This window comes from Equus caballus, chromosome 23 (assembly GCF_041296265.1).
Source record: "Equus caballus isolate H_3958 breed thoroughbred chromosome 23, TB-T2T, whole genome shotgun sequence".
Lineage (NCBI taxonomy): Eukaryota > Metazoa > Chordata > Mammalia > Perissodactyla > Equidae > Equus > Equus caballus.
In genome coordinates, this window is record NC_091706.1 from 64,685,322 (window position 1) to 64,700,585 (window position 15,264).

The window sequence follows — 15,264 nt, forward strand, 5'->3', positions numbered from 1 at the left end:
GAGAATACTCCACTCTCTTCCTGTTGCTTTCTCCAGCTTGGCAACTCTCTGCTTTTGTTTTCTGGAGCTCTACAGGGCTGCATATATTCATGTTATTTCTTTAAAGTATTAAGTGAAAAGTTAATAATAAAAAGAAAAGTAGGGAGAATACTAGGTTTAATGTAATAGAGACGGAGAGACAGTGAGAAGCCTTAAAGTTTGTTCCAGAGTGGTAAGAAGGATGCTATTGACCGGCATTGATGCGGTGTTAATCTTTGTTTCAGAATGGGCGGTATGGTGATGATAGAAAAGCATTACAGAGTGCCATGGAATCGTAAAGGAAGGGACTTGTGAGCAGTGCCTTGAAAGACAGTTAGGGACCAGCGAGGCATTCCAGGCAGAGGGCACCCAGTACACAGGTAGGGATGTGAATGACTTCTGGAGGTGCTGTAAGTAGTTTGGGGATGGAACACGGAGTATGTGTCTGAGACTGGAGAAGAGATCGGCAGATGGGCAGAGCCTAGTTCATCAGGTGCCTCCCGTGCCGTGCTGAAAGTTTTCTCCATTTATATTCTGAATGTGGGGTAAATCATTGTGCAGTTTCAAATAGAGGAATAGCATGACTGTGTTTGCATGTTAGAAAGATTATCGTCCAGGAGATGAAAGATGTATTAGAAGGGGCAAATTGCAGGTGAAGGAAGTCAGTTAGAGACTTCCTGCTGGTGAGAAATGAGGGGACCCAGAAGTCTGGCTGTAGAAAAGGGAGGGGGACTGGCAAATTTGTGAGCTGTCAGACAGGAGTTAGAAAACAATTGGCTGTAAGGGCATTGGAAAGGAGGACATCTGGGATGACTTCTGGGTGTTTGTCTTGGGTAACTTGGTGGATGGAGGTGCTACCAAACGTGAAATAGAATCTAGAAGGATTGACAGGAAGTTGGTTTGAACACGATAAAGCATTTAAGTGGAGATGTCCAACAGATAGGTAGCTATAGAGATACAGTTTAGAGAGAAGTTGGTTTGAGGTAGAGATTTAGATATTATTAGTGTTATAGGTGGTGCAAGTTATGGATGGAAATGAGACCTCGTGGGCAGAGCTTCTGTGGAGAGGGAGGAAGTCTGAGAAATAACCAGAGGCAGAAAGAAAGGCAGGAAAGTTGAAGGAGGGACCCAGCAGGCAAATAAGGAGAGGAATTCAAGGAGGAGGAGTGTCCAGGGTTGATGTCACTGATCTTCAGAGGCAACAAGTTTAATAGGGACCAGATAGTGCCCATTGGTTATGGGACAGCTTCACAGTGTCACTGGTAAGTGGGACAAGAGCAGTCTGGGTGAGATGGAGTGGGACCTAGAGCTGTGAGGTGGAGGTGAGTGGAGTGGGTGACACCTGTTTACTCCATTTCCTCCAGAAGCTTGTCTTAGAGGGAGGTGAGGTGAGCCCATAGCGAGCTCTAGGGGAGGGTTTCGATGGGAGAGATTTGAGTTTGGGGAGGTAATAGATTACAGGAATCTAGAAATATGTAATTTCTGAAGCTAGGTTTGTAGAAAGGAAGGAGGATTGAGAGCTGGGTAACAAAGGAATTCCGTTTTACTCGTTGTGGCTTGAGATGACCTTGGGAGCCACTCAGATTTACTTGCCAATATTTTACTTAATTGGCTTTTTTCCTTTGTTTTTGTCGGATAAAATTAACTGGATATTCTTTTTTCATTAAACTCATTTTTTTTTTTTTTTAAGTCTACTTTTTTTGGTTGTTGTTGAGGGAGATTGGCCTTGAGCTAACATCTCTTGCCAATCTTCCTCTTTCCTTTTTTCTCCCCAAAGCCCCAGTACATAGTTGTATATCCTAGTTTTAGGTCATTCTAGCCCTTCTGTGTGGGACACTGCCACAGCATGAGCAGTGTGTAGGTCCGTGCCCAGGATCCAAACTGGTGAACCTCACCCTGCCAAAACGGAGCATGCAAACTTAACCAGTTGGCCACAGGGCTGGCCCCTAAACTCATTTCTTAACTGTAAACTCTGACATAGCTGTCTGTTCACTTTTCACCAAGTGTGCTGTAAAGTACCTTACGTGGAGCACCAGTGAATTTTTTCTGCCCTTTCAAGCTGCCGGCGCCCCCCTCGAAATGTGCAGATAGGTACAAATAATGAAATATGCCCTGTCCGCCCCTGCTCTCCCGAGAGCGCCTTTGCCTCAGGTGGCAGCGTCTGTATGTGCTCCATCCCAGCGTTTTCAGACTTTGCTTTTAGAAGAAATCTGATAAATTCCTGCAGGTATTAATAAAACTCAGTGTACTTGAAAAAATTTGAATATTTTAAAAGGGATCAAGGAGGGAACCTCTCTGTCTGTGGAATTTCACGTCGGAATACCTGTGCGAGAGAGATGTTTAGGAATGGCACCTTTTTACTTTGTTTTTAGTTATTTATTCACTTTTGTTTTATTTTTTTTTAAATTGAGATACAGTGAACATATAACTCTGTGTAAGTTTAAGGTGTACAACCTGTAATTTTGATATGTTCATGTCCTGCAGTGTGACTCCCACCGTAGTGTTAGCTGACACTTCTGTCACGTCACACAGTTATTGTTTCTTTTTGTGGTGAGGACAGTGAAGAGATGGTACCTTTTTACTATCCACATTCTGTTTCTGTGTTAAGGTTGGCCAGCCTAGCTTCACATTCCCGTAGTCAAAAATGAAATTAGTGGGAAGGATTCTGCTTGACAGAATAATTAACCAGTCTGTGTTTGAACCAGTTATAAAAGTGAAATCTGTGATTCATCATTTATAAAAGTCTCATTAAAGTAATTTTCTGTTTCTGTACTCAAGAAAGTTTGGTTTTGCATTCTGTGACTGGCTGGCCCCTTCCCAGTCATGCTTTTGGGTAGGTTCTCAGAGCCTCTTTCTTTTGAAGTGTGGTATTTGATAGGCAAGCTACTGTCATTGTCCTCATTACTAAATGATAGAGCTAGTGTGCTGTGCCCCAGCAGCCAGTTGGACTGCTTCTGTCTCGTTTGAATAGATGTATTACTTCTTTGAATGAGACCCCGTCATTCTAAGCACCAAAGAAACCCATAAAGGATCGTGAATTTTGCAATTATACCCAAGTCATTTCAATATGAAATTTGTATGAACCAGTCATTTCATAAAAGGCTTTCGACTTTAAGTTTACGAAGTCAGAACTGTGATTCTGTTATTTCAACAGAAAATATTTATGAAAGTATTTCAGTAATATGGGAAGATTTAAAGATAATATTACACACTTATGTGATGGAACTCTGTATAATGATGTTTTGGTCAGTGATAGACCGCGTATGTGATGGTGGTCCCATAAGATTGGTACCGTATAGCCTTGGTGTGTGGTAGGCTGTTCTATCTAGGTTTGTGTAAGTACACTCTATGATTGCACAGTGACAAAATCACCTAACGATGCATTTCTCAGAATGTATTGCCATCGTTAAGCAACACGTGACTGTACAATCATTGCGTGTTTTTGAAGAATAGTGATGAAGGAAATGCTTATTTTGTTAAAGGCAAAAGAGATACAAAATTCTATATACAATATCCCATTTAAAAATATATTTACAGAAAAAAAGTCTAAAATGAATTACATAATAAGGTCTTACTGAAGAAGCATAAAATCTTTCTTTCTGTTTCAGCCAACCTTCCAGTGCCAACGATTGCAGCAATAGATGGGCTCGCTTTAGGTGGTGGCCTCGAATTGGCCTTAGCATGCGACATAAGAGTAGCAGGTGAGCGTTAATGCTATTAAAACATAACTTTTTAAAAATGGGGTTTCTGCTTACTCTTCAGATGATTCCAAGTATTTTATTCTTTTCCTATTGTTGAGTAGAACATTTAGAAAAAGTCACCTGTTTGGCTTAATGAAGTATTTAAAATTTCCAGTTAAGAAAACAGTCTTTTATGGTCTCTTGTTCAGTCTTAGCAGTAGGAAAGGAGAACAGGAAATGGATCAGACAGCACTGAATTGGCATCTTGGGTCCTGCCCTTGTTAGATCAGTTTCCTCTTCTAAAATAAGGGGAAATGACAGTGCTGTTATGAAGATTAAATGAGTTAATTTATGACATGTGCCTAGTCCAGGCACTTAATTATTGTTAGCTACAATAATAATAACAACCTTTCTGAGGTTCACTTTCTTCTTGCATGGTTTTCTGAGGATTAGATGAAGTGATTGTGAAAATAATAATGAAAACAGTTAGTGCTGACCATGTGCCGAGTGTTGACCTAGTGCCCAGCGCTTCTCTAAGCACTTGACGTGTATTAACTCACTTCATCTGCCTAACAGCCCTATGAGATAGATGCTTAGTGGTGCCTGAGGAGGCTAGGGCTGAGAGAGTGAAGTCACAAGCCCCAAATCAGTGACTGAGGTGGGATTTGAACCCAAGCAGTCTGGAGTCACAGCCCTCACTCCTGTTACCCTGCCAGAGCACTGTATATTGCCACCGCTGTCCTCGACACTATCTTCTCAACACTATGCTGTGTGGTCACAGCACTGTGTCTTTGCTCGCTCAGTGCCGTGACGAAGGGGCTCTGGGACCAAGGAATGGGCAAAGAAGCCAGCAAATGCTTGTCAGTGTTCCTCCCCTGGTTCCCACTATCACTTCTGATGGAGCTGCCTGTTAAAAGTAGAATCAATATAATTGTTTTTAATAGTTTTATGGTGACTGTTGCTTGGGATTTGTAGTTGCTAGTCCATGTGTACACTTTCCCCTTTATTTTAGATCTCTGTTTTCTTGTCTGAAATCACTGGGTTTTAAATTGAAAATCTAAGGTACACGTAATCCATTTATGAAAGAATGATTCTGGGAATTAGGATACAGGAAGTAGTCCAAGTACATTTGGATATGCAAATAAAGAAATAATTAAGATGTTTTAAAGTAGCTGTGAAAACAAACACAAGAAGGAACCCTGTCCAGCTGTCAGAACAGTAAAACCATTTGTCAAAAGTAACTAGAGATTTGGTCTTGAAAAGTTGCCATATCTGATATGATATATTAAGCTGTTTGATCTGGAGGACTATTCAGGCAGCTAAAGAATTCATACTTGTCAGACACAGCCTCTCTCCTCGTCCTGAATAATTAATGGGATCTAAGCCTTCAAACATGACTTGGCAGTGTCAGATCAAATTATGTAGTTACAACCCTGGTCTTTCTGCATCAAAAATTAATTCACTGCTAAGCAATTTTTAACAGAAAATGTTGTGTGAATCTCTTAATATATATAATATAATTTAGAGTGTTTACTTATTTCCATAACTAAATGCCTTCTGAAGTAATTTTTAAAAGGATTTGTGACAGACATAATTAATAGAATGTAGCTTATTTTACTAAGTTTTTCAAATCATTGTGTTTGAATTTGATGATATGGATGTTAATTAATTTTCTTCCTTCCTTTTTAGCTTCCTCTGCAAAAATGGGCCTGGTTGAAACAAAGTTGGCAATTATTCCCGGTGGAGGTATGAATTGTTCACACCCATCTTGATTTGTTCCCCCAAATGGCCTAAGGCACAAAGATGTAATTGAAAGGCAGCATTTTGGGTAAAGAGACTAATGCTGCACTGTTTGCTTCTGTAGCAAAGTCTGTATTCCAGATGTGCTCTTTTAGCTTACGTAGATGTGAAGATGGCGGGTACACTGGCTGTTGCTCTCTTTTTGTGCTGTCTTCTGTGCTTTTCTGTATGACTTAATTTTTAAGTTATTGTTCCAGTCACGTTATTCTTGAAGGATTACGCCGATATTTTGAAACTGTTATGTGGGTGTATAAATGTGCATGCCCTCAGAGAGCTTCAGGCCCACGATCAGACCCTGTGGAGGAGGGGCGGGGCTTCCCGGCTTCGTGCCAGCTGTCTTGTGTTTCTGTGTGGCAGGACAAAGGTTGGGGTTAGTGGGAGCCTGCGTTTGGAGCTGAGATGGTGCTGTTTCTTCTGTCACTACAAAACCGTAGATGCACTGCTTCCTTAGGGAGACCTGTGGAAGAAAGCGCTTTTCCAGCACTGATACTGAGATCTTCCATCACCCAATAAATCTGAAATTTCTGTTCTTTTGTCTGATGTAGAGAATTTGGAGGTAATCCCATTTCGTGAAGTCGTTCTTTCAAAAAGTATACTTCATTTGAAGATGTGCATGTTGATAACTCATTGGTGTATGAATGAAATAATAGTAACAGTATAAAAATTAAAGGCAGTGTTTGAACGCTTCAGGTATGTTTGTACCCGAATAGGTTAAAATTGTATGTTTAACCTTATCATTATAAGAGTATTTGTTCTGATTAGAGTGTATAAGTAGAGATTAAAACTTCAGTGAAGACTACTCAGATCATTGTATAAGACTCACTAAGTTTTCTACTTTGGTCATCCATGAACATGCTATTCTTGTAGGTAAAAGCATTTAATATCTGCCTGTTCTACCATGTCAACCTGTTTCATGGTGACTAATAAAAACACTGAAAGAAGGATTTGTAAGAAAATGGATCCATTTGAAAAGAATTATTAGATAACTAACGTGTGAAATAAAACAAGATTTGGAAAAAGGATATGACATGTTTTTGAAATTCTTTTAAGAAGTAAGGATTTATTGGTAATTAGGATATAACTCATCCTAGAAAGATAGTGACTGCAGTTGACTGGTGGCCCTTCAGAGGTCTGTCAATCTGGAACCTGTCAGTGTGACCTTATTTGCAAAAAGGGTCTTTGCAGGTGTAGTTAAGTTACGGATCTGGAGAAGAGATCATCCTGGATTATCTGCATGAAGCTTAAATCCAATGACCAGTGTCCTTACAGGGAGAGAAGACTCAGACAAAAGAGGAGAAACAGCCAGGAAAAGGCCATGTGAAGACGAAGACAGATTGGAGAGTTGTGTTGACACGTCACAGAAGGCCAAGGATTGCTGGCAGCTGCCAGAAACTAGGGCGTCTTTTTAAGAGCCTGCAGAAGGAACCCAGCCCTGCCAACATCTTGACTTTGGCCTCTGGCCTCCAGGACTGGGGGAGATAAATTTCTATTGTCTTAAGCCACCAAGTCTGTGGTAATGTGTTACAGCAGCCACAGGAAACGAACACGGTAGTTTTTAGTGTTTATGTTTTTGGACAGAGAATTAGTAGGTGACAGAGAGAGGGGGTGGGAGGAAGATGAACTTGGTAATTTGGATATTTACTGTGTCTTGAATATGAAATGTTTTGTATTAAAATCACCAGAAGGTAGAATGGTTATATGAGAGTACTGTTGGGTTTGATTAGATGAAAAAGCTCGATTGACTGTACTCCAGACATGAAGGTGATAGCGTCCTTCAGCCCCTGCCGTCTCCTCCGGGTGCTGTCTGTGCCGCCTGAGCTCTAGAGATGAGCGTTTCCTTCCGGGGGACTGCAGTTCTGTAGGGCCCTCCTCAACAGTGGACCCATCAATCAGCACCCACTCTTTGTAGATGTGATTGAATTTGGGCTATGTATTCACATGAACACAATTATGTTTAAAACTTTTATTAAATAAATGTATTTGCCATAAAATTCAGAATGCTTTAACATTTTCCCATCTATTTATAAAGGATTGTTTTCTTTTTCTTCTCTTTTTTCCTAAGTGAGTCTGGAGGAATATATTTCACTTGCTCCTTTAATGTAATGAAGCTAAAGTTCATAGCTCATAGCATGTATAGTTATGTAGCATTGTATTTTTTATTGAAAATGAATCTAATTCCATAGGAGGGCACATGTTTACTTTTAGATAAAAAGAACTGCACAAAGAATTTTTGGTTCATTTTAACATTGGTCTTATGCTTACCCTAAGTAAAGCCTGAATGTTTTTGAAAGCAGAACAGTTTAAGTAAGATTTTTTATGTATTATCTAAAGGAGCTATTTCTGAAATTTTTGTGAGGGAAAATCCTCTTCTGTTCCATGCACAGATTTTTTTAATCCACATATTTTCACCATCTCCATTTCTTCCCTTCCCTCTCTCATAGAAGATCCTCATATAAAAACACTGCTTTTTTTTTTCCCCCTTAAAAAGCTGTTTATAAATTGGCAAATTTGTCATGCCTAAAATAATCTCTGAGAGGTCCTCTCTTTGGCTATAAACATTTCTGTTAACTGTTATAAAGGGCTTTTTATAATAGACACAGTAGACTACACGGAATTTTTTCTCTGTTGTTGGTGGATCTCTTGGCTGGAAGAAGATGCTTACCCCTCTGCCTGTCATAGGTGCTCGTCAAGCAGCCAGGGGGTCTCCTGGGCGGCCGGCGCCCGGCAGTGAACCTTCCCTCACTGTCAGCAGCCACAGCCTTTTGTCTCTTTCAGACAGGAGTAGACGGGCAGAAAAAGTGGGGAGAACTCAGATACAGGAGAATATTGTGGAGAAAATAAATGCTTCGCTTTCCTTTTTAATAGGTGGATGAAATAAATATCTTAGGGTGAAATATATGGACTGCAGCCAGTCTAGAGGATGGATGTGTTCTGAGTCCAACACATAATGCTCTTCTGTCAGACAGGCCCATGGTTCCATCCTGGGCAGCATTTGAAAGTTAATCCAGATGAAACTGTACCTCTCCATTTGGATTTACTGTATATTTGATAAACACGAAAGAGTTAACCTGATCCACTTGGTTGGCATATAATTATCACTTCTGCTCTTTTGTGATAACAGTTTACTGGGAAATAATTGATCAAAACCTAGCATTTAGTTTTCTTCTTTTTTTTTTTTTTACTTGAATTTGAACCTGAATGATAATATAATTATTTTTAAGGTATATTTTAGAAATTTTCTTAAAACAAGTTAAATTATAAAATGATTGTTTTGAAAAGATAGTAATGTTCCTAGTGAACACGAGTATTAATGGACCATTACTATAATGCAGGTTTTAGATTAGTTACTAAATTTCAGTTTTTACCAGGAAGGAGATTGTCTAGTTTTTAATGAAAAGGAAGGTGTAAAAGAATGTAGAAACATTAAAACCAAATTGAACTTCTTTAAATAATGTTATATTAGATGAAATTAAAAAATGGAATGTAATTGTCATATACTTATACCAGTACTTTTATTTTTAATATATATATTTGATTATAGACAAATATTATACAGAATACAGTGTTAATGATTTAATGCACTAGGCAATTTAAAGATAATTAAAATTGTTACCCTAGGACCTTCCTATAATATTCTGGATTATATTGGGGATTGTTGTGTACCACATGGCCCTATTCTGTTCTCCAGTATTTTCACCTTTAAGAAAGCAGCTAAACTTCCTGTCTTCTCCCCAAATGGGAGAAGGTTCATAGTATAAAATAAAATTCTCCTTTAGAAATAGCTCCTCAAACAGTACCACTCTTTAACAGATTGATGAGAACCAAATAAAACAAGTTCAGAGGATTAGGAGCCTTTAATTTAGGATTTTAGGGAGTTTCTTTAAGTTTGCACAGAAATGGTGGGCGGTTTCTCATCCCTGGCCTTTGTTTCTTGCCTCAGCTGCTGGAGGACACCTTATTGTAACTCAGATAACTGTTAAGGCTTTCTGCTTGAGTATACATTGCTGTGGACAAGATGTTTAGTATTTCCTCTGCTCTGTGGTTCTCTTTTATTTTCTCCAGCTCTTTATGTTGGAAATATTCAAACTTTTAAGAAATTGGAAAGGCAGTAAAATGGACCTCTTTATACCCTTCATCAAGACCTGTCCCTCCCCGGGCCCCGCTTCTGCCTCTCTGTCTCCCTCGTCTGCATATCCATATTTTCTTGCTGAAATATTTCAGAGCAACAAGCTGAACCTTTAAATGTTTCAGCATGCCTTTTCTAAGAATAAGAATGGACTCTTATGTAGCCACAGCACTATTATCACACCTAACAAATTAACATGAATGTTCAGATGTCCCTGGGTGTTTCAAAATATTGTTTGTAGTTGTTTTTTTGTTTTGCTTTTCCAATTCAGGATCCAGTTAAATGTCATACATTGCATTTAGTTAGATCTGTTTTTTTTTAATCTAGATAACTCTTCCATCTCTTTTTGTTTTTTATAGCACTAATTTTGTTTGTTTGTTTGTTTGTTTTTACAGAATTCAGGGTTGCACATTCTGACTTGACTAAGTTATTTACTCATGTTTAAACTTAGGTTAAACAATTGTGCCCAGAACAGTAACTGGACCAGGCTCTGTATTTCATTTTCGTTTCATTTGATGGCACTTAATGTCAGGTTGTCTCACTTTGGGTGACGATAACTGGTTGCTTGTTTACAGTGGACTAACTGGTACATTTTTAGTGTTCTCTTCTTAGAGACTTTTCAGGGAAAGAATCTTTAATAATTGTTATTGATATGGAAAGTTCCCAAAATTAAAGAAGAAAGGAGGAAAATGAGACCACTGAGGTTTCATGGGCCCAGAACAAGAGTCCCCAGTTCTGTCTGCTTTCTTCTCCCCAGGGGCAGGGCTTTGGGCTGTCACATCTGTCTCGCTGCAGCCTGGGTTTAGCAGTAAGGCAGTCTCTTGGCGTGGTGTCCAGGAACTCTATTTTAAGGTGTGTCTATGAAGTAATGACGGATTTTTAAATCCTGTGTGTGTGTGTGTTGTCCTGAACACAGTAGTCATTTTGGAAAGTTTTGTTTATAACCTTTGTTGAAATCCTCTTAGAATTTACATCAGAATCCGAGCTTATTCTTTTGAATAGCCTCAGCAGTGACTCATCTTTATCCTGTGAGGGTGAATTTGATTTTCATAAATAGCAAAAGACCTTTCTGTGCCAAATCTGATTAATAAGGTCATACTATTTCAGGAAGAAGAAAGGTAGAACAACAAAAATAAGACTGCCTTTCTTAAGAGGCTTCTGTAATGTCAGACCTTTCTCAGTATTTTGAACAGTGGATAGCACTGTGGCATTTAGTGGACTGCTTCCTCAGTGACCTCTCTGAAGGCCAGCTTTCTGAAGTCTACTGCATTTATTAAGAGGTCTCATGATGCAGAGTCTCACTTCTTTGTACTTTAAAATGTAATTCAGTGACCTCTTCACTTCTTTATGTCTAATTAGAGTGTTTTGGAAGTTATTGACTTCCCACTGTCAACAGGCCATTTTGTTAGTTGCTGTGGAGGAAGCAGATGTATATATATGTATACGTATGCACACACACACACACACACACACACATACATATATATATACATGACTCAGCAATGCTCCTTGGAATTGCTCGTCTTAAATCGGGTAGGAGAGATTAAACATGTGTACAACTATCATAACTTCCCTGTTAGTGTAAAGTTGTTGGAATTGAACAGGAATAAGGCAATTTACACCTGGGAATCATGAGTTTGAGAAAATAGCGTGGATTCTGTCAGCTACCAGGCTCAGTTTTTAAAGCCTGCAAGGCGGCTCCCCAGCACATCTCTAACCTCCCCTCCTACTGCTGCTCCTGTTGCTTTCACGCTGTGTTCCAGGCATTTTATTCACCTAACTGAGTAGTATTTGTTGAGCCATGCACTGGTGGAGACCCTGTGCATGCAGCCAGGAGCACACCAGGAAAGATCAGTGCTGCCATGCAGCTGACAGCCCCGTACAGGGGCAGTGACATGGCGAATGATACTGTGTGAACCGTGGCAGAAGTGCAGAGTGCTGGAGAAAAAGACATGGAGTGGGGGGTCTGCGGAGGGGTGGGGGTGTGCACTTTAAAATAGGGAGGTCAGAGGAAGCTTCATTGAGAAGGTAACGTGGGAGTTAAGACTGATAGGAACTGAGGAAATTAATCATACAGACAGGAGGAAGAGCATTTCAGACGAAGGAACCTCCAGGATAAAGGGCTAAGATGGGAGCATGCTGGAATGTTCACCTCAGCCCTGTGACTGTAAGGGACAGGAGGAGGAGATTGGTGGGAGATGCTGTCAGAGAAGCAAGAGGGAGTCCGAGCAGAGAGGTGTTACAGCTTTTACCCTGGATGAGAGGGACCCACAGCAGGTTATCAGCAGAGCTGCAATGTGATCTTAGGCTTTTACAGATTTGTTTGGTTGCCGTGCCAAGAGTAGACACCAGTGGGACCAGGCTAGAGGCAGGAGCCTGTTCCTGCCAAGAGCCTGTTGCTGTAGTTCAAGTGGAGTGTGCCAGGGCCTGGACTGGAACAGTGGCGGATGTGGTGTGGTGTGGCTGGACTCTGGAGAATCTCCTGACAGACTGGATGAGGGACGTAAAAGAGAGAGGGATGTGAAGAATACCTCTAAGGATTCCGGCTGGAGTAAGTAACTGCAACTGCAGAGCTCCCTTCAACTGAGATGTGGAAAGCTGACAAGAGCAGATCTGGAAGAGACATTGAGGAATATTGTTTTAGATATGTTTGGTTAAAAATAATCATTAAACATTCAAGTGCCATTTTAATCAAGTAGACGGTTGTGCAAATGTGGAGTTTAGGAGAGTGGTCTGGGCTGAAAATAAAAATGTGGAATTAATTTTTTTCCTGGCATCAACTGCTCTGTTCTAAAAAAACCCAGAAATGGACATTGGCACAGAGAGAGGACTCCAGGAGAATCCTTCTAGTTCAGGCTCGAGAAATTGGGAAATGAATTTCCTGGTAGCAACAGCATTGGTAGCCAGGACCCAGAACACCAGAAATGCTGAGGGAGGAGAACATTCTTCAGTCAGAAGACCTATTTTCTGAGGAGGGTGGGGGCAGGTCCCACTGCTTCTCTTTTCTCTGTCTGCTATTTGGCCCTGGACACAGCATAGTTGGAAGTGCAAGACAGAGCAAGGTAAATGCAACCCTAGTGTTCTCACCAGAGGACCAAAAAAGGGGAGCCCCAGGAACTCGAAAGTACCAGGGAGATGGTGAAGAATGAGGAGCTCAGGTAGGGGACCCCTTAGAATCACTTGTGAACTCCTGGACTAGCTCCCAGGCTGTGCATGTGTGTCTCTGATGCTAAACAGCAGACCAAACACTTGGAGAATTTGAACCAAGAGATGGACCAGTGCCCACATCCGAGACTGGCCAAAGGCTTCGAAAACTTAACTGACACTGAAACTGCAATCCATGGAAAGCTGGTTGGGTGCAGCCTGAATATGACCAAGCTGATTGAATGCTAAAACAGAAATGTCCAGGTCAGAGTTACTCAGCATATGAAGAACCAAAAATCTCAACTTGCATGGTCGAGAGACTATCAACAGATGCCAACTAAGATGACAGATGTTAGAATTATCTGAGAAAGATTTTAAAGCAGCTATTACAAAAATGCTCCAAGAAGTAAGGGTGTACAGTTTCAGTTGTCTCCTCTTCACCTTGTTGGTGAGGGAGGAATTCCTGTCCCAGGTTTCTGGGGATGGCTGAACATATGACACCTGACCCTGGACAGATGAGATCTATAGCAGTTTGTTAGTCAGTTAAACTCACAGCCCAGGGGAGGAAGACACCCATGCCATGCAGGGCTGCATGGAGCTTCTGCTCGGGAGCAGAGTGAAAAAACAGGCTGTAGGAGGTAGGCTTTGAAGTGAGCAGAAGGGGGGGTGCCCCCTGGTTCCTTCGGGAGGATGCGATTGGCTTGTTCGAGTAATTCCATGGTCTGGCAGGGAACTGGAACCCACTATCCAGTGGTGAGTAGAAACTGCCTGGTCTCTTTAATGAGGAGGGTTGTTTGGCTAGGGGACTTAGCCATGGGAGCAGAGTCGGGAGGGGAGCTTGTGATCAAACTATTTGTGCTTCACCTGGTTTCCCTAGACGTTAGGCCGCACATGATATTGGACTTGATTTTACGCCTTACATCACATGAACAAATGGAAATCTAGAAAGTTTCAGAAAAGAAATGAAAGATGTAAAGTACCCACAAATAGAAATTTTAGGACTGAGAAACACAATAATAGCCAAAATTAAAAAAACACACTGGATGGACTGAATTGCAGAATAGAGATGACAGAAGAGTGAGTGAACTTGAAGACGGAACACTAGGAATTATATAGTTTGAGTAACAGAGAAAAAAGACTGTGAACAAATGGGCTGAACTTCAGGCACTCCTCTATGGGACAATACTGAAATGTTTAACATTTGTGTCACAAGAGTCCCAGAAGGAAAAGAGAAAGAGTGTGGTTCAGAAAAAAAAATATTTGAAGAAATAATGGCTGAAGACTTTGCAAATTTGGTGAAAGACATAAATGTTAAGGATTTAAGAAGCTGAGTAAACCTAAACAAGATAAACCCAAAGAAATCCATGACCAGACACATCATAAACTGCTTAAAACTAAAGACCAAAAAAAATCTTGAAAGTCAGAGGAGAGTAACACATTATATACAGGGAAACAATGACTTGAATGAATAGGTTCCTCATCAGAAACAGTGGAATCCAGAAATAAGTGGAACAACATTTCTAAACTGCTAAAAAAACTGTCAACCTGGAATTCTATCTCAAGAGAAAATGTCCTTTAGGAATGAAGGTGAAATAAGAATGTTCTCAAATTAAGGAAAACTAAGAGAATTTATTGCCTGCAGAGCCAGTGTGGTGTTGGTGAAAGGATAGACACATTGATCAGTGGAACACAACAGAATCCAGAAATAGACCCATACAAATGGTATATATCAAGGTGTATCAGGTGATGGCCAGGTGATATTTGACAAAGGTACACAGCAGTTCAGTGGAGGAAGTACGGTGTTGGAAAAGATGGCCATGTATATGCAAAAATAAAATAACCTGAGTCTCACACTTTGTACAAAAATTAACTCAAAATCCATAAATTTAAATGTAAAATGTAAAATTATACAAATCTTTGAAGCTTACTGAAGCCAGAGACTGTCTCTCTCATTCCCAGAATTTGAGACCACAGGGCTGGTCGGCATTCAGTGAGTTAGTAAATGTGTAAATTACTGCTCTTCAAGGAGAGGGAATGAGGTTAACTTCAAAGAGTGGTTACACAGAGTAAATTGGAGAATTACTATTACAGGAATATTTTATTTACTTCAACGGCATGTTTTTCTTCATTAAAATTCACTTTATTGCTGTATGTGGCCAAATTATGTAAGTAATGGAATAGAATTAGTCAGCAATTTATAAGTACTTTTATTTCCTTATGACCTCAGATTGATGTTAGTGACTATTCTCATTTTTGTTTTATTTTTTCTTGTTTTTTTTAATAACTAGTAACTTGGTATTTTAAGAAACCAGATTATTCTTTTTGTGAACAGCATGTTACTTTCCTGTTGTTTAGTGTAATCAAGATAGCCTTAGTTGCATTTGAATATTCTATAGTGTTTATTGTATGTATCAAGTTAAATAACTGGTTTTAAGAATTGCTTGAAGCAGTGTAGAAAGCAGATGTCCGAGAGCAATTAAATGAAATATGTAAAAA

The 15,264-nt window shown here is 40.0% G+C and overlaps 1 protein-coding gene across 6 annotated transcripts in view; it reads left to right on the forward strand.

Moving 5' to 3' along the window:
* The window catches only part of AUH (AU RNA binding methylglutaconyl-CoA hydratase), a 155,575-nt gene that overhangs the window by 59,890 nt on the left and 80,421 nt on the right, over nt 1-15,264 (forward strand). For all 6 annotated transcript variants that reach the window (XM_023627549.2, XM_023627552.2, XM_023627551.2 and 3 more), the window contains 2 exons: nt 3,627-3,719; nt 5,388-5,444. In XM_023627549.2, coding sequence (XP_023483317.2) covers nt 3,627-3,719; nt 5,388-5,444 — 150 coding nt within the window. The remainder of the gene's footprint in view (nt 1-3,626; nt 3,720-5,387; nt 5,445-15,264) is intronic.